The sequence below is a fragment of the Lepidothrix coronata genome, unplaced genomic scaffold (genome assembly GCF_001604755.1).
Source record: "Lepidothrix coronata isolate B3197 unplaced genomic scaffold, Lepidothrix_coronata-1.0 Scaffold158, whole genome shotgun sequence".
NCBI classification, from domain to species: Eukaryota; Metazoa; Chordata; class Aves; order Passeriformes; family Pipridae; genus Lepidothrix; species Lepidothrix coronata.
Window position 1 is genome coordinate 1,574,134 of NW_016690338.1, and position 23,582 is coordinate 1,597,715.

The window sequence follows — 23,582 nt, forward strand, 5'->3', positions numbered from 1 at the left end:
ACCCCAGCTGCCTTGCCGATTTTCACCTGCTGTATGGCCTTGAGGGTTTCTCCTAAAGTGGGGGCAGTATCCAATTCATATTTTACTGGTTGTTGTGTGATGGACTGAATTGCTGAGTCTTGGACTACACAGTTGGTACTGAAAAGAGTCTGAAAGTGTTCAGACCATCGATTCAGAATGGAGGTTTTATCTGTTAGAAGCGTTTGACCATCAGCGCTGAGTAGAGGGCTTAATGTGGCTAAAGTAATTACAAAATATATATGCATGTATCAAATATTGCACTAGACAATAGATAACCACAGTAGGTTGCCTGTGAAACATTGTGAACATGGAAATAATCACAGTGCAGAATTTGTAAGGAAAAAAATCTGTGATAATTCTCTTTTACTTAGTAGAATAGATCAGAGTTACCAGATACCTTGACCAAGATATGGCAGTAAGTATGGTGAGGTAATTGTCTTTAACACTAAATTAGCTGTACTATACTAAATAATTAAGATAATGCAGATAAGATGGCAGCCCTCAGTGTTTACATTTTGTGCTTCTGTAGAATTGTGGCCATAAACAAGGGTTCAAGTTATTCTGTGGAAAACTCTGGCTTTCCTAGAGAGTTTGCTTTCCTCTTCCTGTGAGAATGAAAAGGCAGGGTTTAAGCTGTAAAATGGATCAGCTCTGATCAGAGTTTTGTTCAAAACTCTTCTTAAAGTCCCGCATGAAACATTCTTCCAGCTTTGGGATTTTTTTAGCATTAATGCACAGTGGGGTTTCTTTTGAAGGTAGGAATGGTTGAAGCCAGTTGGCCTGGGCAGCATAGGGTTACATACATGAGGTGAAATGACAATTATATGAATATTCTGAATTGAGCAGGAAGTCCAGTCCAACTGCTGTCCCTGAGGTGGTGTTGGCAGGGACCTCTGGCGTGTGGGGAAAAGGGAATAGTCTGTGCTGGAATAGGGTCAGTGAGCTGAGGCACCAGGGGCACGAGTGGTTTGGGTGGGATAACAAGAACTGCTGAAGTTGTGGGACTGTCAGCTGGTTTTTCCCTTGTTCTGGTCTAAACCACTTGCTGAGAACTCTTGGATCAGTGGCCAGTAAAAGTTACTTATATTCCTCTTGTCTTTCTTGAATCAGTTCTTCCCATATTATCTCACTCTGCTTTTTGTCAAAATTGTACCGAACCACCCATTTCTTCTCAGAGAAGCTTATGTACATTATTCACCTTAGCCTAAGAATTGCTGTTAAACTTTGCTTTTAAATGCATTTCTGTTATGTCTCAGGATTAATTCCATGGCAGAGGGTGTTGGAACTAGAGATCTTTAAGGTCCCTTTCAACCCCAACCATCCTGTGATTAAAAATATTAGCCTGCCATATATTGTTATAATAATTTATTTGTCCAGGCAGACAAAGCCATACTTTTTCCTAATAAATTTAATCCTGTTGTAAAAATCCCTTGATCTGGTTCATGGTAAAGATAGCTAAGTGCATGTTCAAGTTCATATGGATAGATAATAATCCTCTCCTGCCTTCTGAATAGGACACAGTAAAGAATGTCACAAGAATAGAAAACACAGCATTTAATAAGATTTTAAAAAGATTACATGTTTGGGTGGGTAATAGTATCCTTGGCATTAGCTAAGATAAAAGAAATGTAAAATGGAAATTAGTTCTTGAACTCAAGGATATAAATCAGGATTAACCTCTTGAAGCCCTGGAGAAACTTTCTCTGTAGTTTTATGGCCTTTTCCTCCACCTCCTTAAATAAAGCAAGGAAAAGGGGAGTCCTGCATAGAATGTTTTATTAAGGCAGCTGAGACTGAATATTTGAAGTCCATATTTTAGGCATTTTGTTATCCAGTTTTTGAAAACTGGGTATTGACAGAGATTATTTGTATTTAGGAAGCAAAAAAAAGGAACCATTGTTTTTTTTTGGGGTGGCATGGAAGCAAACTTTGGCAGAGGGATTTATTCACCCACTGGTCATGCAGCTCACGCGGAGGAGGAGAACATGGTGGCAGATGCTCTGTGGTTCCTATTACCTTTAGAGCATTGTGGCAAATAACTGGATCAAAATGGCCTTGTTTAGTAGATGTGCAGGTACCTTTTGCTCAAGGAGAAGAGTTTGCAAACCGGAGAAGGTACCAGGAGGTGGCAGCATCCACCAAGGCCTTCACACATTTAATCTATTGGTATTGCGGGACCTCCTTACCTGGAGGCTGCTTCAAAGTCCCCCTTTGGAGCCAGTTTTCCCCAGTCTCTTCATTAAATGTTAATATAGCATTGAGATTAGCTTCTGTCTGTTGGACTCAGTGATTGGAGAGGTTTGCCAAGGTGAGGGGGTGAACCCGGCACCGCGAGCCTTATTTCTATTTTTCAGTGTCTCACAGGAGTGGGGTTTTGCTTAAAGCTCTATGAGTGAGGGATAATTTACAGCTATGCATGAAGAGATGGAAGAGATCCAGACTAGGGGAGGAGGATGGATTACTGATTTACAGAGCCAGTCTGACCTGTTCCACAGACTTGGATGTGGCTTTTTAAAGTGGCAGAGTTAGAAGCTGTCCAGAGCTAGATTTTTCCAAGGTTTTTAAGAATCTTGAGAATGCAGCTAAATTTCTTGACCTGGCTTGCCTTGACTTTGGTGGAAGTTAAGAACAACATTTGCATCTGTCAGTGTGCAAACACCTCTATAAATCTGGATCTTGGAGAAAGGAGTTTTTTTCTTCCCTCAGCCAGCTAGACCTGAGACTGTTCGGCAATCCTTTTTCAGTCCTACCTAACTTGGCTGCATTTGGGCTGTGTTTGTTTACATACAGGCTTTAGGAGGAGGGAAGTGCAAAGCCATTAACACAGCATTTATTGTCATCTCCTCATTGTAAAGACTACTGCTGTTATTACAAATGCAACATCTTCTGGTATTGCATTTTGATGTGTCTGAAACCAGCAGATGCATTTTTTTTTGTTTATTATTTCAAGACTACTTGAGAGGCTTTTATTCAGTTATATTTGTACCTCTTTATTTGTGATGCTTAATGGAGGTTTACAAGTCTCCCCTCACTTGCTTTTTATTGTTGGTGGGGTTTTGTATGCATGTGTTCTTTGTTTATTTTTTTAACAGTAGAAATACCAACCATGTCTAATTCAATCATCCTTAGTTATTTTTGTGAGGACCACTGAAAGGCATGTGGGATATTAACATTTAGAACATAAGTCTTGGAGAGATGAGGGTGCTTTTTCATCTAGCACAGGTTGGTGTGGAGCTGCTGAAGCTCAGATTGAGGTTGTGGCCCAGCATTCAGGTTGGACTAAAAGATTTTTAAACTCCCCTCAGATGATGATTATCAGGAACCCTGTGCCAGTGCTGTGGCAGGTTTGAATGGAGTTTATGAAGGTAAAGTCATAGCCAGTCTTTCTGGCAAGTTAACAAGATGGCAAAAGTCCTTTCAATGCCACTGAAGTCTTTGAAATTGTGCAAAAGTCCTTTGCATTTATCGAAAGCTAATCAGTATGACATTAACAAAGAACAAAGCAAGCCTAATGAAGATGAAAGATTTGAAAAGTGGATTATTTTTCTTTTGTGCTGACTTTTTTTCCCTGAAACACTTATCCTTGTTGACTGAGTAACAGGCTGATTATCAAATGAAATGGGAACTGTTTACGTGTATTAAATTAGATCCTTTCATTCTTTGTCTGAGTTTCCTTCATAAATGCAGGTTTTAACCAAGTCATTAAAATGCTCATTTAGCTGAAATTTGGCAATCTAATTCCTTCCCTGACAAGATGCTTTAAATACCCTTTACCTAGTCAACAAAATTTGATTAAAACCAGCATGGGTGTTTCTTTCCTCAAACTCCTTTCTCTCCCTCTTAATTGAGTGTCCAAAAATACCCTGTTTGGGTACTGTCCATGCATTTCTCCAAGAAAGCAGCATTCAATATAAATGTGAAATTTCAAGCTGTTTGTCCACAGTTGCTGGACTGTAAAGCATATCTTATTACCTGAAAATGCCAAAGTAAAGATTAAAGCTAGGAATAACCTGTTAGCAAGAAGTTGTTTTGCACAGTAGTAGAATAGCAAGAAGTTATGTTCAGTTGAGTCTTATGGATTGAAAACTTTAAAGATAGAACTTTGAATGACTTCAGTGTGTAAAATTTTACACTGTGTAAAACTGTGATGTCTTCCATGGTGCTGTGATGGGAAAGAAAAGTTGATAGGGTAGACCCATTTTCTGGAGTTTGGGAGATTCTGTGTAGGCTGGAGGATGTGTGGAGTTTAGTCTGGTTCATATGTACAAGCAATTGGAAAAGATGAAGTGTCTGTGGTGTCATAAATCATTGTCACTGGAGCTGTGAGAGCTGATTATCTTAGTCTTGCTGCTGGACAGAGTCCAGAGGAGGTACTAAGATGATCAGAGGGATGGAGCAGCTCTGCTGTGAGGAAAGGCTGAGAGGGTTGGGATTGTTCAGGCTGGAGAAGAGAAGCTTTGGGGTGACCTAATTGTGGCCTTCCAGGACCTGAAAGAAGCCCACAAGGAAGAGGGAGAGAGACTATTTCCAAGGGCCTGGAGTGACAGGACAAGGGGAAATGGCTTCAAACTGACAGACAGTAGGTTTAGATTGGATATTGGGAAAAATTCTTCCCTGTGAGGGTGGGGAGGCCCTGGCACAGGTTGCCCAGAGCAGCTGTGGCTGCCCCATCCCTGGAAGTGTCCAAGGCCAGGTTGGATGGGGCTCTGACCAACCTGGGCTAGTGGAAGATGTCCCTGTCCATGGCAGGGGGTTGGGACTGGATGATCTGTAATGTCCCTTCCAACCCAAACCTTTCTGTGATAACATGACATGAGTTTCAGGGTCTTTGATATTGTTTACTTTTCAGCCATGAGGAGGCTGAACTCTCATTTTGTGGTACCTTTTTCTCTCCCATCCATGGAAAGGTAAAAAATGGCTGTGCCTAAGTTTGTTGAAAAACAAGCAGTGGAGTATTAGGATTTCTGGATTATTCTGCATTGAAAAAGAAACTGTTGAAGATATATTCTAAAAAGATCTATACTCTAAAAAAATAGCATGTAATCAAGCTGTTACAATAATGATTTGTACAATCACACTTGCTTAAGCTCTGCAGTTTGCAATGCATCATGTTCTTACTGAATATTGACTGCAGGCACCTTCCAGTGGCATTTTGCAGAAATATTCAGTACTGTATTTCAGCTACACTTCTGTAAATTGCAACTTCAACACACCCAATGACACAAAAAAGCTCGAAGACTGTTGAGCTTTAATGAGGCCTATTTTAGCACAGTATTCTTACTTTCTAAACACCTGCAAAAAATTTTTACTTGATCTCATTAACAGTGAGGGAAAAAATATTAATGTTGTTATTTTCAAGGATTCGTTCGTTTTGGAGGCTTATTGAAGAACTTGGGAGTGATCTTACATAAATCAGAAAAAGCAATAGATTTTGGAGTGTAGAGACTGTCACTGTGTCCTTAGGTCATTGTGTACTTGGATATTGAGAAGGACTCAGAACAAGTGTAATATGACATACAACACCACATGATTTATGCTCCCTCTAATGTAATAATGGCCAGTCTTCGCGAGTGAAGATTTGGGAAAGGTCATTAACCCTTCGAGCCTGCGCAGTGGATTTTTTAGGTGAGACACAGCGTGCGCTGAACTGAGCCCACCCTTTAATCCTGAGGTTCATCTGCCGGGGCCAAGCAAGCTTGGACAGTGGCAGTGAGGGTCTCAGGATGTAGGTTTGTTTAGAGTGACCTTCTCTTAGATGGATGGCCTCACAGGGCTGACGAGCTCCATCTGCTCGGGGGGCTGGGAATCGAACCCGGGTCGCAGCGGTGAAAGTGCTGCACCCTAACCACTAGACCACCAGGTCTATACTCCCTCTACCTGGAGAGTATAGGGTGGAATAACAGCTAATAGTCTGATTTTATTTTTTTTTTCAGAAATCCTCAGCTCCAACAACCTCAGCTGAAGGGAAAATAAAAGTGGCAGCTGCCAAGCACAGCTGAAAATGGGGCCATGAATGTCAGCCCTAAAATTGTGTTTTGTCGTGTTTATAGTTTAACGTCAGGATCTCAAAACTTCCTCTGAACATCACATTTTTAGTTTTATTATTTCTGTAACAGTGGGGCAGAAAAACCATCATAAAAGACATACTTGATTTTTTTCATTGGAGCCTTCTGTCTCCCTCACCCTCAGTCCACAGGTGAACTATTTTTGAGGTTTGAGGGCAATCTGTTCAGTGATTTTTAAAGTAGGCAAGAAGTGGCGTGGGAGGGAGATTTTCCTAGCTTCTCTTGTTGTGGCTGTATTTTGTAAAAAAATCATCATTATGTTGAAAGCAAGCAGCTGAAAGATAGAATTCAGGACCTAATTCATACTGGGTAGACAACTCGAGCCCTTCAGTGAAACCCTGTAGGTTTATTGTGTTCAAAAATCAAATCTTCAGTGCACAGTTCTTTGCTGAGTCTGGTGACAGACCTGAGGTGACCTAGACTTTGTCTCACTTGCTTACAACCAGCAGAATCTGAAGATAGGGTAAAATTTAGCCTTTCTGTACGTTCTTTGCTCCTGTGCTGAAAGGCCTCAGAGTGTGGCCTTTCCATTACCTGATAATTTTCTCTGGTCTTGATGGAGAACCAAAGGTAGAGAGCTGAGCTTGGCTGTCCAAATGGGCAATTTTGAATTATTTTAAGGTGTCAGTTAGTGCAGAAAGAAGTGTGAGAACTTAGGAAGAAACCAAAACTATATGGAAACAGTTACATATATGACTTCTGCTTGTATGTTGTTGGGCACTCATCTCCCATTCCTGTTGTAGGGCAGAAGCAGGTAGGAGTCAGAGCCAGGAGAGTGTGTGAGATTGTCATGGAAAAGCAAAATGCAAGTTTTGGGATAACTGTCAAGGCAGGGTGGAAAGCAGGCTTTCTTATATGATGGTAACACAGTGGCTAATGCAAATACTGAAATGAAGGCAGAATAAGCCTTTGGTCATTTCTGTGTTACCTCATCAAGTTGTGACACAGAGGGAAGGGATTTTTGGCAGTTTTCCACCTTTCTTCAGGTTCATGATATGGTGGGGAGCTGGCTTTTTTTTTGGACGGGGGAGTGGGTAAAGGGGTATAAGTGATAATGGTTAATAAAAACTTTATAAACTTAGCAAAAACTCTTCACAAAAGTTGTCTGTGTAATGTTAGATGTATGATAATATGATGTTGAAAAGTTTTACTGGGATTCATTAATTTTGCCCTGTGCAATTCACTTCTGGCTCTTCCAGACTGGTAATGCCAAATTCAAGCCAAGAAAATGACTGTACTTATGTGTAAGATGTATACACACTGTGATTGCTTAAGAACTAAATTGCCTTATATAACTTATAACTTCAGCATTTTCAGTGCTTTGATGGCATATCCTATGTCAGGGAATATTGGTAAATATTGAGGCAAAATTGTTTCTTTATGTAAGTCAAATCTTGAAAGGTTTCATGTGCAGCCAGTGAGTGGGTGTGTATGTTTTTATTTATTTGAGAGTGTATCTGCCTACATAATCACTCATCTTAGAGTCTACATATTTCTCTTGTCAAAAGTAGTATCATAGTAAAGGCTGTTAAATACTTTATAGTGTCTTTCATCCAAGCTTCTCATATTGCTTTAGCTATTAATTAATGCTTGATAGTCCTGGTATGAGATAGAAAATATTATCCCCATTACTAACGGTTAAGCAGAACCACAATGCAATGAAACACTTGTCCATAGTGGCACTGCCATCCCTGTTTCAAAGCTGGGTTAATTCTGAGCTTACTGTCTTCCTGTAATATCTCAGTAGACATCGAGAGTGTTAATTTTTTTATCTCAACGTATCTGCTCCAGGTCAGTCCTGGAAGTGATTGCGTGTGTAAGTGTGTGGGTGACTAACTTGCAGTGTTTAGAATAGTAACTATCTGTGCTTTCTTCATCATCCTTTTTGGTTTTGGTTACTTGAGATTCCTCTTGAGTTAAGCTTGGTTGCAAGATGCACTTTTTTGAGGTGAGGACAGAGCCAGCTAAGTCAGAAATTGAGTTGGTAATTCTTATACTCTCATTCTCGTGCTGCTTCTAAACACTCCACTGTCCTTTTGTAGTTTGGATTCATCACACAAAACTGAACCAAACCCTCTCCCCCAGTTATAAAATATCAAAAAGCTACCAAGATATAGTAGATAGGTACCACAAAACGAGAGTTCAGCTTCCTCATGGCCGAAAATTGACTTCTTTTCTTTTCCAGCTTAACCCACGCTATCCAGAAGTTAATAATGAAGGAAAAGCTTTGGTAAGTGGAATTTATATGTTCATTTAACCTGGGAAATGCTGTACCCTTAACCCAGTACAGCCTGACACATGGAAACCCTTCATAGCTTTCTTTTTATTTACATTTTACGGCTGCTGGGACATCTTTGCGAGGATCTAAACTGTCTTTGCTGCAGCATGGATGGGTTTGGAGGAGGCAACAGCCTTTGCCTGTACAACATCAAGAGCATGTTAGGCAATTCTAACTAACAGGGCAAGGCCAGACATGTGGTTTATAACCTGTGAAGGAAGTGGAGTTTAGACCTTGGGGGAATCTTATTGTTACTAAGACAACAAGTATTCCAAAAAAGAGTAATTCCTCCATCAAATTCCCTAGACTGCCTTGAAAACACCGAGATCTTCTTTGAAAAATTTCAGTTTAATTTCTTTCTGCCTGCCTTCTGGCTCTTGTTCTTTAAGAGGATGCATTTAAAAGTTTTTCTCTGCACAGGGGAAGAATTTTTTTAGTTTTCATGAAATGAAACCCAAGGTTCTTACATAATCCCGTGCCTTGAGGACTGCAATTTTAATAAAAATTGAGACTTTTTTGGGAGTTGACAACATTAATTTTCTATCTTCAGTGGTATTTGGTAATAGAGGTAATATAGCAATAAAAGCTAAGCTGTCTAGAGAAAAGAGACTTCTCCCTTCCAAAAGTACAGAAGTTCCACGAGTTGTTTCTCTTTTGTATTGGAATGACACTTGAGGCCTTTAGAGCTTTGTAGCCATTTTAATTCATCTAAATAGTTAAATATTCCCGGGACTGGGTAATGAAGAAGGTCCAAGAGTAATCTGAGCATGAATGTTAAAGATAACTTCTCTAACACTTGGGCTTATCCTTCCTGGGTATTGGTTTCAGCTAAAACCCCAGGCCAGATAAATCATGTTAGAGAAATACGTCCAATAAAAAATTAATCAAAGCTGATTGATGATCAAAACAGATGTCTCTGTGGAAATTTTAACTTACACGCTCAGCACTTTCTCATGAAAGATGTTTTGCAAAAGAACTTTTAACAATTTTTGGTAACACCTCCATGTAAATCCAAGCCTAGAGGCATTTGTAGCATAGTAGGAATCCCTTTGGATCGTTCACCCCTTTGTAGTCTTGTTGGAAATGCCATGAGTCAGCAATGGCTATTTTAAGCCTTTATTCTGGCTTTGAGTACAGAAGCTCCAGATCTCTGTGCAGGAATTTCTTTTGGTATAATGACGGTGTTTTGAATTGTCCCTCAAAAGTACAAGAATCTTATAATATTTGGGGTTCTTTAAGGGTCAGCTATGTCAGTCTTGCATCTAATAGCACATAACCTGGAGCACACATGCTTTCCTTGCTCTGTGGTTATCATCTAGTGTTTCCTCTGCCTGGTGACTGACTGGTTCACTGCAAAGTCATCTTCTTTTTCAGGTTCTGAAGCAGTATTTTGAAATACTGCCCGTGAAGTAAATCTGCTCTAGAGGGGAGGTGGAAGTGGCCCTACCCCAGCAAAATCTGAAGTCTGGGTAGCAGGGAAATGGGAAGTGAATACTTGAATCCTTATGACTGAAGGGTTGAACCTGTAGCCTGTACCCTGGGGGCCAAGAAGGCAAATGGAATCCTGGGGAGCACTGGGAAGAGCATTGCCAGCAGGTCAAGGGGGGTGATCCTGCCCCTCTGCTCAGCCCTGTGAGACACATCGGGAGTGCTGTGTCCAGTCCTGGGCTCCTCAGGACAGGAGGGACATGGAGCTCCTGGAGTGGGTCCAGCGGAGGCTGTGGAGATGATTCAGGGACTGGAGCATCTCCCTGGGGAGGAAAGGCTGAGGGAGCTGGGGCTGTTCAGCCTCCAGAGGAGACACTGAGAGGGGACCTCATCCATGTGTGTCATTGTGTGCAGGGAGGGGGCAGAGGATGGACCAGGCTCTGGTCAGGGGTGCCCAGCAATGGGAGGCCGTGGGCAGGAACTGATGCCCAGGAAATTCCACCTGGACACAAGGAAGAACTTCTTTGCTGTGCAGTGACCGAGCACTGAACGGGTTGCCCAGAGAGGGTGTGGAGTCTCCTCACTGGGGATATTCCAGAGCTGTCTGGATGCAACCCTGTGCCATGTGCTCTGGGATGACCCTGCTGGAGCAGGGAGGTGGCATCAAATGCCTCAGTGTTGGTCCCTTCCAGCAGTGACTGACTCTGTGTTTTTCTTTTCTCTACCAGTCTGGTACCACCTCCATATGGGTTGTCTGGGTTTTAAAGGCAGCACAGCCATCTGTGCCAACTCTTAACTCCTAAAGGTGTGACAGGGCTTCTTGTGCATGTTCCCTCCTGGTTTACAAGTCCTGGTCACAGTTGCTCAGGCAACTGAATTTTCGGAAGCAGCAACAGAGAAGGAATTTCCGTGGTACGGTAGTGGGCACGGACACGTGGGTTCTGAGTGCATCTTTTCTGCCTTGCCTTATGTGACCCAAAAGTCTGAAAGGGTTTTGGCTCCAGAGATCATAAATATTACTGGAAGCCATTAGGACTTCTGTTCCCAAGCGTTAAAGGTATGTTTGGACTGTGGTTCATTGCTCATTTATGAGCTGCTTCTTGACAATCCAGCCAAATTGTCTTGTGAAGCACTGCTTTTATTTCTGGTAAAATTTGGCCTTACAATGAGATGATTAATATTCTTACATGTAAGCTCCAGAAGATTATTTTTTTTTTTTTAGATGGGAAGACCTTCCCATGATTCAAGGGTCTTACAAAAAAAAAAAGCTACTTCATCTCTTGAAGTCTAGGAGTTTGCAGTATATCTTGCATCAAAATATGGTGTTCTGTGTTACAGCTCCCACTAAATCCAAAAGTGGTGTGTTTTGTGCTGCAAAGTAGGCTATTATTTCTAAGGATAGAAATGTACAGCATCCAGAAGAATGCTCCAAACACTGCGGAAATGTCAAGAACAGCTGGAAACCTGTCATTTGTTAATGCCTTTGCATTAAGGCCTGTCTTTGCCTTAACTCCATTTGTCCTCGTTTTCCGGAGAGTGCTAATTCTAACCAGTTCCAAATTGCCTTTTATTGTTGAGATTTTTCTTAGAATTGAGACTGGTATGTGTTTCCTTTTCTTGTAAAGAAGTTGGGCAGTTCTACCATGGCCTTCCAGGTGCAGTTTAATGTATCTCCTTTGACTTCTGTTTATCTGTCTTTATGAATTCCAGACATTCTGCAATTCTAACTTTTTTTCCTTGCTGCCAACCTAAGAGATTTTTTTTTATAAGCTATGGAAATTATTTTTTTAAAAATTTTATTTTACCTTCCAGAACTAAGTTTGTTAAATTATAATTTTATAATATGGGACATGGGTGATGCAGTTTAAACAAGAATAGAGTTGGGGAATTTATTGGGGTTTTTTAAAGGATTAACCTGGCAATAACAACCTAAAGAACATTGAAAAGAAAACAATAATCGTCAGCTTTAAAATGTCAGCATCTCTCTGCTTATATAAAGCCAGCAGTCAGACCACTGGAGAGGCTGGGGAGAAGGGGAGACACAGATGCTGGCACATTATTATTATTCTGCTGTTGCACACAGGTCTGAATCAGCTCTGGAAATGCATACATTGTTTCTTACAGAATGTCTCTGGCTCCTAACAACAGGATTGCAACGTGATGTCTCTGCTAAAAATGCGATGACTCACAAATGAGTCAACAGTGAAGGTGTTCCAGGAGGCTACTGCTGTGCTGTGCCGTCTGCCAGGGCTCTGGAACGTGCAGGAGCAGGGCTGGCCATTCATTTACTCCATTATCTTTCCATATAGAATTTTTTAAATAATCTAAACTGGGCAGTTCTGCTCACGTTACTGCTCTGGGAAAATGCCTGTTTTCTGAGAGCCTCCTAAACTGGGTTAACATATTGAGATACCACATTGTACTGGGTTTAACAGGCATTTTCAGAACTCTGGCTGCTATTAAATTTAATTTCTGCTGAAATCTGTAGTGCAGCTTAATGTATTCATTCAGGAGCAGGGCATTAACCTTGTCTGTCTCTATGCCACCAGAGGGGTCTTCACCTGTTGGAATTGTAGATTGGGTTTCTAAAAGAAAATGTATTTCAAGTCTGTCATGGTTTTGTATTGCTTTTTGCAGTTGAAATGAAGGCCCCTCTGTAAGGAAACCCCCATGTAAATCTCCTAAATTTTAGGTATGATGCCCCACTGAGATGAATAATGAAGATTTAGGGTAGGTCACAATTACTAGCAAATTCTGTTAAGAGCTGTGAAAAAGGTTTGTCTGCTGGGCTGCAAGTCTCAAGAAAGACAAATCTCCTTACATGTTTTTCCTTCGTCCTTGTGAGTGATTTAACCAGTGCACAACAAGAGTGAGGTGATTCCACCTTCTTCACCTTGGATATGGATCTAATTTGACTTGGGACAGCCCATCACTAGTTTGTGATTAGTTTGGGACAATCAAAACTTTACTTGTTTTCCCTCAGTGAATTTACTATTTCTTATTATTTCAGCCCACTCATTTCTTAGTGTTTTACCCACAGTTCTTGCACCTCCTCTTCATACTCTTAGCATTTAATTCACCTGGCTCTTTGTTTTCCTATAAAGTCTTGGAAGTGCTTTCCTCAGCTGTCACTGACCACATCTCCAACATCTCTGAAACTGTTCCACTGGCTTCCTCTTTGTACTGCTTTAAGTTAAATTTTCTTCTCTCTACATTTGATTTCTTTTGCAATTCTTTTCTTCCTTTCTCTCAACTGAATCCAGTTTTTCTGGCTGCATCTGCTCATATGCCAGTTTTTTACCTGAGCAAATGTCATGTTGTTTTCATCTGGTGAGGAATGCAGTGCTTCTCCTGAGCTCATCATCTTGTCTAATTAATTTAAAATAGCCTAATACTTTCACTTCTTCTCACATCCTCACACAGACTCATCTGCTGATTCAATAATGGCTAGGTTTAAGTGCAGATTCTGATGACTGCTTACTAAATTTAATTTATCATGAGAAGCTTTCTGTATGCAAGTGCTTGTGCATTCTCCCTCTCCCACACACAGGTGTGTGCACATGGACTGAGACGTAAATTGAGACATAAACACAAATCCCTGCATGTTCATATGTAATGACAGTATTGCTGTCTCTCATGTGCTCCATGGATGCAACTTGTTTTCAGAGCTGCCAAGTTGAGGGACACATGGAGTTTTTTCCATGATTAATGCTTAATGCCCCTAATCCAGGTTGAGCTGTGAGGTTCAGATCCTAAAATAATGTAATAGGGTGAGTTCTGAGGTTTGTGGTGGAGTTCAGTCTGGAGCACAGCTCTTGTGCAGGGCTGGTTTTGCTCAGCTAGGCTTGGCATTGCAGCCAGCAGTTTGCAGACACTGTCTTGCCTGCTGTTGAAGTGGACTTTGTTTTTAGACCAAAAACCAGATCTTGCTCCTATACCAGGTTTGATTTGACAGCTGTTAAGCCTGGTTGGTGGGGTTTAGGCCTGATGAGCCAATTCCATTGCTCAACTGGATCTATACAGTTGTTGGGGAGACTAGTGGGTGGTTTGTCAACCCCAAACTGCAGGGTGAACTTCACTCCTGTCAATGTTGTGGTTTAACCCCGTCTGCCAACAAAAAAACCACCAAAACCCTAAAAAATCCCCAAACCAAAAAAACCCCCATACAATTATGAAGTGTGCTGCCTTTTTGTATACCAGTCATTTCAGTTTGGAAATTATAGTGGAGTGGGTAGTTTCTGGGAAAACAGAATGTAAGTTATAGGAAATATCAAAAAGTCTGGATGCTGCTCTAAACTATCCTGTGCTACTCATCCCTTTACAGACCTCTTGAAGTTTAAACTGGTTTTCAAGTTTTCTGTTTTGTTTGGAAATGTAGAAACATTTAACATTAGACTTTCACACGTATTAAGCTCTTAGAAGGATTCTTTTATAGTTTATGTGCCTTTTCAGTTTTTTCCTACTGTCTCTGTCCTTGATAGAAGTAATGGGATGGAAAGCTGGCATTTTTTAGGCTTGATAATGAAACAAATGGGTGTTTTGGAAGGATTCAAAAAGTGCCTTGAAATGAGATAACTGGCTCTCTCTTACATAGTTTCACTCATCCTTGATTTTTGTTGCTTAATCTCAATTGTCAACATGGATAATCAAAGCTTTGCCCTTGATTATCCCTTACAGTTTGGTTTTAATCAAGGTACTAATGCAAACTGAGTGCAGCCTGGCCTTTTACACTGCTCTGTACAGCTCTTCTCTAGTGCTGCATTATAAATCATTATAATAGTATTTCAGGTTTCCAGGGTTTGATTCCCCCCCTCGCCTCCTTTTGGCTTTCTTCATTCCTCTTTTCTTCTACCTCTATGATATATTTTGTGTACATGAAGGGCCCTGGGCTGCCAGTCTCTTAATTGTTTATTAGTCTTTTATAATATGTGTAACTCAACACCCCAGAGGGGCAGCTTTTACTTACACCAGGAATTCTATTGGTTGCTGGGTGGGTACGGACTCAGACTCTGAATTACTCCTTCAAGACAAGATGTGTGTCTAGGGAAGGTGGAATTTGGGGTCTGTGAAGACAAAGGCATGTAGATAACTAAAGATGAGGATGGCTGGGTCGCAAAGTCCCCTCAGACTTTCAGCAGACAGTGGTAGGAAGATCACACCATAGATTCACATGCCTCATTTGAGCAACTCTGTAACTTGAAAGCTCCTCAAAGGGAACAAACTTCTCCCCTTGCAGTGGGTAAAATCAGACCTGTGTTGGTGCTTTGTGTCTCCCCCTTCCCAGGACAGGTAGATCTTAGTGGAGCAGATATCCTGGCTCTTGCTGTTTGGAAAGTGTTGGACAGGATGAGAGCAAATGGCCTCAAGCTGTGCCAGGGGAGGTTCAGGTTGGGCATAAGGAGAAATTTCTTCATGGAAAGTGTTGTCAGGCATTGGAAGAGGCTGCCCAGGGGGTGGTGGAGTCATCATCCCTGGAGATGTTTGGAAAATGACTGCATGTGGCACTCAGTGCTATGATTTAGTTGACAAAGTGTGGTGATCTATCAAAGGTTGGGTTTGATGACCTTGGAGGTCTTTTCCACACTAAGTAGTTCTGTGATTCTGCGAAAGTGTGCTGCTGTGATTCTGACCAAATGAGAGGTAAAAAACTTAACTGAAACAACAATGGATTTATGCAAATTGCTTAATTTTTAAATCCCCTCCCTGTTTTAAAAAAAAAACCCAAAAGCCTGACTTTCATTAATTCTCTTCTTTGAACTTTCCAAACCAGCGCTGTGAGTTTCATCTTATGGGAGTGAGGGGACTGCAACTACTGCAGGTTTTTTGAAGTTGTAGGTGCCAAGTAATAGCACATCCAGTGCTGCAGCCTCTCTGTAGCTCACGGCCTGCTGTTGTTCTAATGACTGCCTGAGACCTTTGCCTGGGGCAAAGTGCATCCTTTGTGTCGCTGCAAAGCCAGTTGTGGTAAATTCTTGCTAGAAGGTAAAAAGAGGAAAAAAAAATTACAATTCAGATTGTCTGCAAGGTAATTGGAGGATTTATAATGCAAGCAAATAACCCTTGTGCCTAATCAGCAGAGAGAAGGCGACCTTCCTGCTTCAAAGAAGAAGCGCCAGGCAGGGGAGAAGATTATGTATACTTTGGTCTCTGTGCCACATGGAAATGACATCGCATCTCTCTTTGAACTGGATGCCACCACTCTTCAGAGAGCTGATTGCCTGGTTCCAAGGTAAAATAAAAAAAAAAAGGAATGAAAAAAGGGCAGAAAATAGTGCTGCATTGACAGGGTTTCTCCCTGGCATTATACTGGTGAGTAAAGCAGAAAAAAAAAATCAAACATGAGCAAGTATTATCCTCCCATTGAAAATTGAGGGATGTTCATGGGTAAACAAGGGATGTATAAAACATGCTGCTGCTGCTGTGACTGGGTAAAATAATTACAGGGATAAAACAAGTGACACTTAAAGAGCCTGTGAAGAGAAAAATAATGGGCTAAATATCGCACAGATATATGTGAGGACAGAACTGAGGTCTGTGCACTGCTTGAAAAAACTGTGTTCCTAATAGATCTAACTGGATTGTTCCCAACAAAATAATGCGTCATGAACTGGGCTTCTGCTTCCCTGACAGATCACGATGCTACCGAAGACATTTGTTATTCAGATGAATTCAGCAAGTGGCTTCTGGGTTTTAATTGTCAGTATTTGAAATTTTCATCTGTGTTGCATAGCTGAGATTGGCTAGATAAGTCACAGGGTGTTGGCTGTGACTGAATGGACTTGCAGACACTTGGGGCTAGTTGTTATGATTTTAAAGCTGGGTACCCACAAATACTGCTGTATGAGGCTTTGAAGAGTGTTTGCTATGCTAAGTTTTGCCAGATAATTTGCTTACTTGAATACTCAAAGCCCATCAGCGTGAAAGGGAGAGAGTGAACGAAGACCACAGTGAATATATTTCAAAAGTAAAATTCAGAGTTAAAATTGCAATTGCTTTCTCAGCCTTGCTTTTTGATAATACCACAGATTATCATATGGAAAGAATTTTGAAGGATCTCATGTCTGCTCTTTGTTCACTTGATTTTCAGTTGAGAACTGGTACTGTAAATGGAAGCCCTGGAATGAGGGTTTGCAGATCATTATGGTGAAGCTGTGAAACCACGGTCAGCTTTACTTTCTGGCTTTTGTGCTGTGACAACTTAAAGGGGGCCGTTATTCTGCAGAAAAGAAAACAATGAAAGAATTGGGTTTATTCATGAAATATGTTTCTATTGGAATGGGATTTTATAACGTCTCCCTTTTAATTTTTCTTTTCTTTGAAGAATATTTTACTCCTACTTAAAACCAGCACTCTGCATAATTCCAAGATGCTGTTCTTGTTGCAGCTCTGCCTGTTGTTTGCTTTGTCCTCCTTTAGGAACTCCTATGTCCGACTGAGGCATTTATGCACTAACACTTGGGTCACCAGTACCAGCATTCCAATAGACACTGATGAGGAGAGGCCTGTGATGTTAAAGGTAAACACCTATATCTTGGGATTAAAATCCCAAACTCATTCCTTAATTTGTCTACCGGTGATCTCCCTTCAAACATATAAAATATGCATAATAATCAGGATAAAGGTAAGAACACTCCTTGCCCACTTTAAACCAAAAACTGTTGCAGATTGGGACGTGCCAAACCAAAGAGGACAAGGAAGCTTTTGCCATTGTGTCAGTTCCTCTGTCTGAGGTCAGAGACTTGGACTTTGCTAATGATGCAAACAAGGTTTTAGCATCAACAGTTAAAAAGCTGGAGAATGGAACAATAACCCAGAATGAAAGAAGGTTAGTGAGTTTTATTTTTTTTTCCCTCCTAAATTAGTGTTTGGTTACTCTTGACATCATGACCTGACAATATAATGAAATTTGGTAATATCCTCATGGATGCAGAGGCAGTTGGGAGAGTGAGATGGAGGTTAGATCCCACCTCTGCCACAGCATCTAGGCTGATTTGTGCATCTCTTCTGTAAAATGGAGATAAACAGCACTTCCCCAATTCACTGACCACATAAATAAATGGGTAAATGTGTTTGTCTTAATTTCCTTTGATAAACTACTTCTGAGCTGCAATATGAGGGGTCACTGCATCTCATTCTCATGCACAAGAAGGCCATGCATACAACAGGCAGCACAGCAGGGCTCTTGATCTGTGTGAAGTTCATGTTCACCTCATATTCGTGCTGCAAAAGCCTCAGAAGGAGGTTTTAGTGTGACTGAGAAGCTGGCCCAGTAATCCCTTTGCTTTCTTGTTTCTATTTTCCCCTATTCTCTTTTCCTACCTTACATAATTTTGGTGTTTACCCCTTGTATTCATTCCCACTTGGGCTGTAGCACTATTAGCATGTTTGTTCTTCCCACCTGCCCCTGAATTAAGGGATTTTGTTGTAGCCAAATATATCCCACTGCCAGTGATGAAGTTCACTATTTGTCTTCACCTGCCTGTGGTTAAACTGGATATAAGACAGCTTCTCTAACAGTGTTAATTTGTAACCTGTAATGCATCATATACAGGTCCTTTTTTTTTTCCCTGAAGATGTTAATTTTTGGTGCTAAAACTGGATTTTTGCAGTCAGTTTCCAGTAGCAATTAGACCAGGTGGTTTAATATCATAACAGGCAGATCTGTAATGGCCTGGGTGCTGGTACTCAGCCTCAAAAAGCTGAGTGAAAAAAAAAAGAACCCAAACATCTTTTTATTGTCTTATCACTTCCCTGCTTAGAGAAAGAGAAGTCCCAACAGTTTATTTCTGGTTGCTTCATCCTACATCTGCCTTTTCCGCTCTTTTTTTCTCGGAGGACACACATACCTTGCTGTTCTCTAGCAGTGGGCTGAGACTTTCTTGGCTCAGTATATATATGAAAACAGTTATATATGAATATATATATATGAAAAAGTATATATATGAAACAGTTTCTTGGGTCAGTAGGGAAATTATCTGGTGGCAGAATGTTTTTATTCCTCTGCTGAGTCCATCATCTTGTTTCATGGATCCATGATAAAACATAAAAATTCTTGCTAGGCTGTTTAAGTTTCTTTTTACTGCTCCTGGGCCTTGAGGCCAGCTGGTATAGATTTTGCATCTCTGAATACTGTGTATCAATCCAGCAGCCTGTATTTTTCTCCTGCTTTCCCTCTGGTTGTTGTTTAATGCCTTGGTAAACAGCCCTGTGATTGATTTAAGCTTCTGCTGAACCAAGGCTTGGAATCCTTAAGTATGTGCCAAGCTTAACTTTGCAGTGATAGAAGTTCCATTTTGCCAGGTAAAGCTTGTTATAAACATGATTTTTGTTCTTAATGAATCCTGTCAAGTGTTGAATGACTATATATAATAATGATTTGTCTATTCATTCTAGGTTTGTAACCAAGTTACTGGAAGATCTCATTTTCTTTGTTGCTGATGTGCCTAATAATGGGCAGGAAGTTTTGGATGTGATCGTTACCAAGCCAAACCGGGAACGACAGAAACTAATGAGGGAACAAAACATATTGGCTCAGGTACATCCTACTGTGTTAATAACTTAATTGTGTTTGCAAACATTGTAGGAGACGGTGAGGTGAGAAAATGTTATTTTTGGGTAATGTGGCTTATGCCATGGTGGGTTTATGTGTGGTTGGACTGGGTAAATATGACACCACTGGGTCAAGGCTCATCTCTTGGTCCCTGAACCAGAGTGAAGTATGTGTATGATGGCTTAGTTTCATGTGACTCTCATGACTTTTAAGGCTACATTTGAGAGCAAAGTGTTCACAAAATTTGAAATAAGCGTGCAGCACTGTCCCAATCCTGCAAGTGTTCCCCATATTGGAAAAATTCCAATGCCCTTCTAGACCTCTGGCTTTGTTTGTATGAGGGCAAACTTGCAAGTAAATAAAAATTAATGGTCTCTTTAAGTAGCCTACTGAAATAATTAAAAAAAAGGGGGGGGAAAGATTAAATTGGACAGCAGTCAGCATAGTCTTCCTTTTCCTTTAATGTATCCCAAGTTAAGGCACTTAACAAACAGTGGTCAAAATTGGGAATAGCAGAAATAGAGAAAGCAATATCAGTCAGGTTGGTGGGAAATCTAAAGCTGAACACAAATGCATAAAGCTGTAATATCTCAGATTGTGGCCTCACTTGCATTTAGTCAAGGTTGTTAATTTAAGTTTAGCAAAAATCTGGGTTTGGTTTTCATTGTCATCAATTCTGATTTTGAGCAGATATTTGGCATCCTCAAAGCTCCTTTTAAGGACAAAGGTGAAGGATCGATGCTGAGACTTGAAGACCTGGGTGACCAGAGATATGCTCCCTACAAATATGTGTTGAGATTATGTTACAGAGTTCTCAGACATTCCCAACAGGACTATAGGAAGAACCAGGTCAGTGGTGTTGAGGGTAATTTTCCTCGTGATTCCTATAATTATATATCCTGGATTTGATATTGCTCTCTGCACTTAAAAGTGGGATTCTGTGGTGAAAGGCCTGGTTTTTTGTGGGTTAGTACTGTATGAATTGAAAGTTCAGCAATGAATATCACAAGTTCACTTTGTACTTTTACAGGCTCAAACTGAGACTGGGGTGCACTGCTTCCTTCATGAGCTTCCTGCTATTAAAAATATTCTCTTGGAGTCTAGACTATAAAGTGGGAAGTTTGCAAAACTATCGTTTCTGTGTTTGTAGAGGGATGGCAGTGAATCACAGCAGAATTTGCTCTGTCAGGTAGCCTGATTTCCCACTGCTGGAGACTTCCTGTGAGCAAAAAGGATTTCAGAACATGGACTAAAAGGACTAGAGATAAAAGCTCAAACTGCTGTGTGTGGCTTCTTTGTTTTATTTCTAATGCTTTATAGAAATATTTTTGTCTTGGAAGGAGGGAAAACTCAGGAAAAAAGCTTCTTAAACGATATAAAAACCTTTTGTTTTTTTTCCTTATAAAAAAAATTAGCTGCCATTTCTTGAATTTTGTGTATATTTTCATGGATTCATTCCTCTGGTATATGAAAGAATAAGAAGAGTTGGTCATCCCTAATATGGAATCTGTTCCTTGTGGTACATATTTTAGGTGTTCAGATGTTCTTTTGTTCAGGCCAGCTCAGAGAGGAAAGTTTTGAGGGTTATTTTGATTAACTGAGCTGAATGCCTCTGGTTCTAAAATAAAAACATTACTGCTCAGTGGTTCACCATGGGAATTTTCCTTTTTTTCAGGAATATATTGCTAAGAACTTCTGTGTCATGCAGTCCCAGATTGGTTATGATATTCTGGCAGAAGACACCATCACAGCTTTGTTGCACAACAACAGAAAACTGCTAGAGAAACACATCACAGCTAAAGAAATAGAGACATTTGTGAATTTACTCAGGAGAAATCGAGAGCCAAGGTTTGATGTGGTCCACACAACTTACTTTTTCTCTATTGATAGGTTTTTGTGTTTGCAGTAGCTGTGAATCTCCCTGCTATTCATTGCTCTGATGTCTCTTTCTCCCAGTTTTGATGTGGCAAACAGAAAAACCCACATAGAAAATATCGGTACTACCTGTCAGTCTTGGGGTTTGACCGTGTCTGCATTTCAGAACTTACTGAAAAGATGGTTTATACTTCACAAGATGGTTTTGAAAATTTCGTCTTACTTCAGATTGGGACAAAGAGATACAAACAGAAAGTTTAATTTCTCCTCTGTGAAACTGCCACTTGTGTCGTTTCCCCTGCCAATAATCTTGATGTAAATTACACAGATGGCAGTTTTTCTAAGCTTTTATTAACACTAGTTTTTCTGCAGGTTCTGATTCCAGGTCAGACCTAGAGCAGTGAAGATCCCAGTAAACGTGTCCTAGACCAAATTTTGTTCCAAATGAAAAATTCTGGCCTTGAACTTCACTCATTTGAATTTTTTTTTTTTACTAGCTTTAGGTCAGAATATAAAAGAAGTGGATTTTTTTTTTTTAAACTGGAAAATCTGTTTTTATGGCTGATAGTAGATGGTCAAAGTTTTTGTACCTGGATTTCTAAGGAAGCGGAATGTATGATATGTACGTGTGTGTGTGTGTGCCTGCTCATATCTGCTCCCCCACCAGCTCTTAAGCCTCTTGCCCAGTTTTGGCTACGTTTGCTAGAGGAGTGGTGGGCTCAGGGACACTTAGTTCCTAGGAGTGTCATGGAAAGAAGAACCTACATAGAGGGAACAAGCCCTTTTGATATCTCAGTGAGGCAAAGACTGCAGTACTGTTAATGCACACAGAGGAATCCATGGAAAAGAGACAAAACCAGATACCTCATAAATGCCCCAACTGTGAGGAAAGCCTCAGCCTGAACCTTGTTAAACATCAGAAGACCTAAGATTGAGAGGAAAAATTCATAGGAGACTGAATTCCTTGCAAAACTTCATTGTTTGTGCTTTACATGGAATGACCTCTTTGAATACAGAGGTCCTATGTTCAGCTCCTGCCAGGTCTTCACTCTTCTCTGGTTGCCTAGAGTTCCCCGGAAGTGTTCAAGGCCAAGTTGGATGGAGCTCTGAGCAACCTGGTCCAGTGGGTGGTACCCCTCCCCATGGAAGGGGAGTTGGAATTAGATGATCTTTAAGGTTGCTTCCAACCCCTACCCTTCTTTGGTTCATACTTCACTAATTGCTGGCTGTGTCACTTCAGAGATTTTAAAAGGCAGCTTTGGAAGGTGGAGGTGTGGTCTCCTCCAGTGCAGTGGAGCTCCCCAGAGGGCACATGACTGTCTCCAGCACAAGGAACATCTTCTTGCTACTTGGGTTAGGGATATGTGTGTCACCTGCTGGGGTGATGGGTGAGGGTGTGCACTCTTGCTTTCGGTTCCTGACAAGCATAGTGACCTTCAGTGGAGTTCCCCTGCCAGCCAAACTTGAGACAGCCTCAGACTGCTCTTAAGTTCTGGCACAACCCTTTGACCTTTGATTTGCTGAGAAACATCACACTTGGGATATTTTTATTTTCTCTCCCTGACTGGTTGTTCAGCACCACTCAGGGTGGCTCTCAAAGCTATTACTCATCTTTTTCTGTTGTGAGTTGCAAAGTATGAATTGGCAAAAGTTGTACATCAATAAATATTGTGATTTGTGCTCCCTTGAGCATCCATACCCCAGTACTGGCTGCTAGGGATTTCTACTGCAGTGTTTCTGAGTAGTATTTTAAATCTCATTTTCTGTTGCATCTGTGTTTTTTTGCCTGCAGATTCTTGGATTATCTGTCGGACCTGTGTGTATCCAACACCACAGCAATACCAGTAACTCAGGAACTCATCTGCAAGTTTATGCTGAGCCCAGGGAATGCTGACATTCTCATTCAGACCAAGTGAGCATCTGTAATTGGAACACAGCACCTTTTTGTTGCCTGCTCTGTTGTTATATCTGTAGCAGTTTGCTGTTGGCTCCATTGTGAATGGTTTGTGTTTGCAGGCTGGTTTCAACACAAATGGACAATCCCTTGGAATGCCCAGTCATCTCAGATGATGTGGATGAAGAGGAAGTGTGGCTTTATTGGATTGACAGTAACAAGGAGCCTCATGGCAAAGCCATCAGACATCTGGCTCAGGAGGCGAAGGAGGGCACGAAAGCTGATTTAGAAGTTCTAACCTACTACAGGTAAAACTGTTTATTCAGGCAAAATGTAAACTCTCTGAAGCCTCCAGTGCTGTTCTTAGTCAGTTCATTTGCCAATATCAAAAAAAGGAAATCAGGTCATACAGAAACTGGGATTAAAAGTTAGTTTCAAGTTTTTCTTGCAGGAGGCATCACAGTTTCTGCT

General features: G+C 40.9%; 1 protein-coding gene across 1 annotated transcript in view; it reads left to right on the plus strand.

The window, feature by feature from the left end:
* ITPR2 (inositol 1,4,5-trisphosphate receptor type 2) overlaps positions 1–23,582 on the plus strand; it is a 243,979-nt gene that overhangs the window by 51,336 nt on the left and 169,061 nt on the right. The window contains exons 10-18 of the mRNA XM_017829118.1: positions 8,272–8,316; positions 15,867–16,021; positions 17,209–17,308; positions 17,457–17,617; positions 19,186–19,327; positions 20,033–20,191; positions 21,018–21,190; positions 23,010–23,129; positions 23,234–23,419. Coding sequence (XP_017684607.1) covers positions 8,272–8,316; positions 15,867–16,021; positions 17,209–17,308; positions 17,457–17,617; positions 19,186–19,327; positions 20,033–20,191; positions 21,018–21,190; positions 23,010–23,129; positions 23,234–23,419 — 1,241 coding nt within the window. The remainder of the gene's footprint in view (positions 1–8,271; positions 8,317–15,866; positions 16,022–17,208; positions 17,309–17,456; positions 17,618–19,185; positions 19,328–20,032; positions 20,192–21,017; positions 21,191–23,009; positions 23,130–23,233; positions 23,420–23,582) is intronic.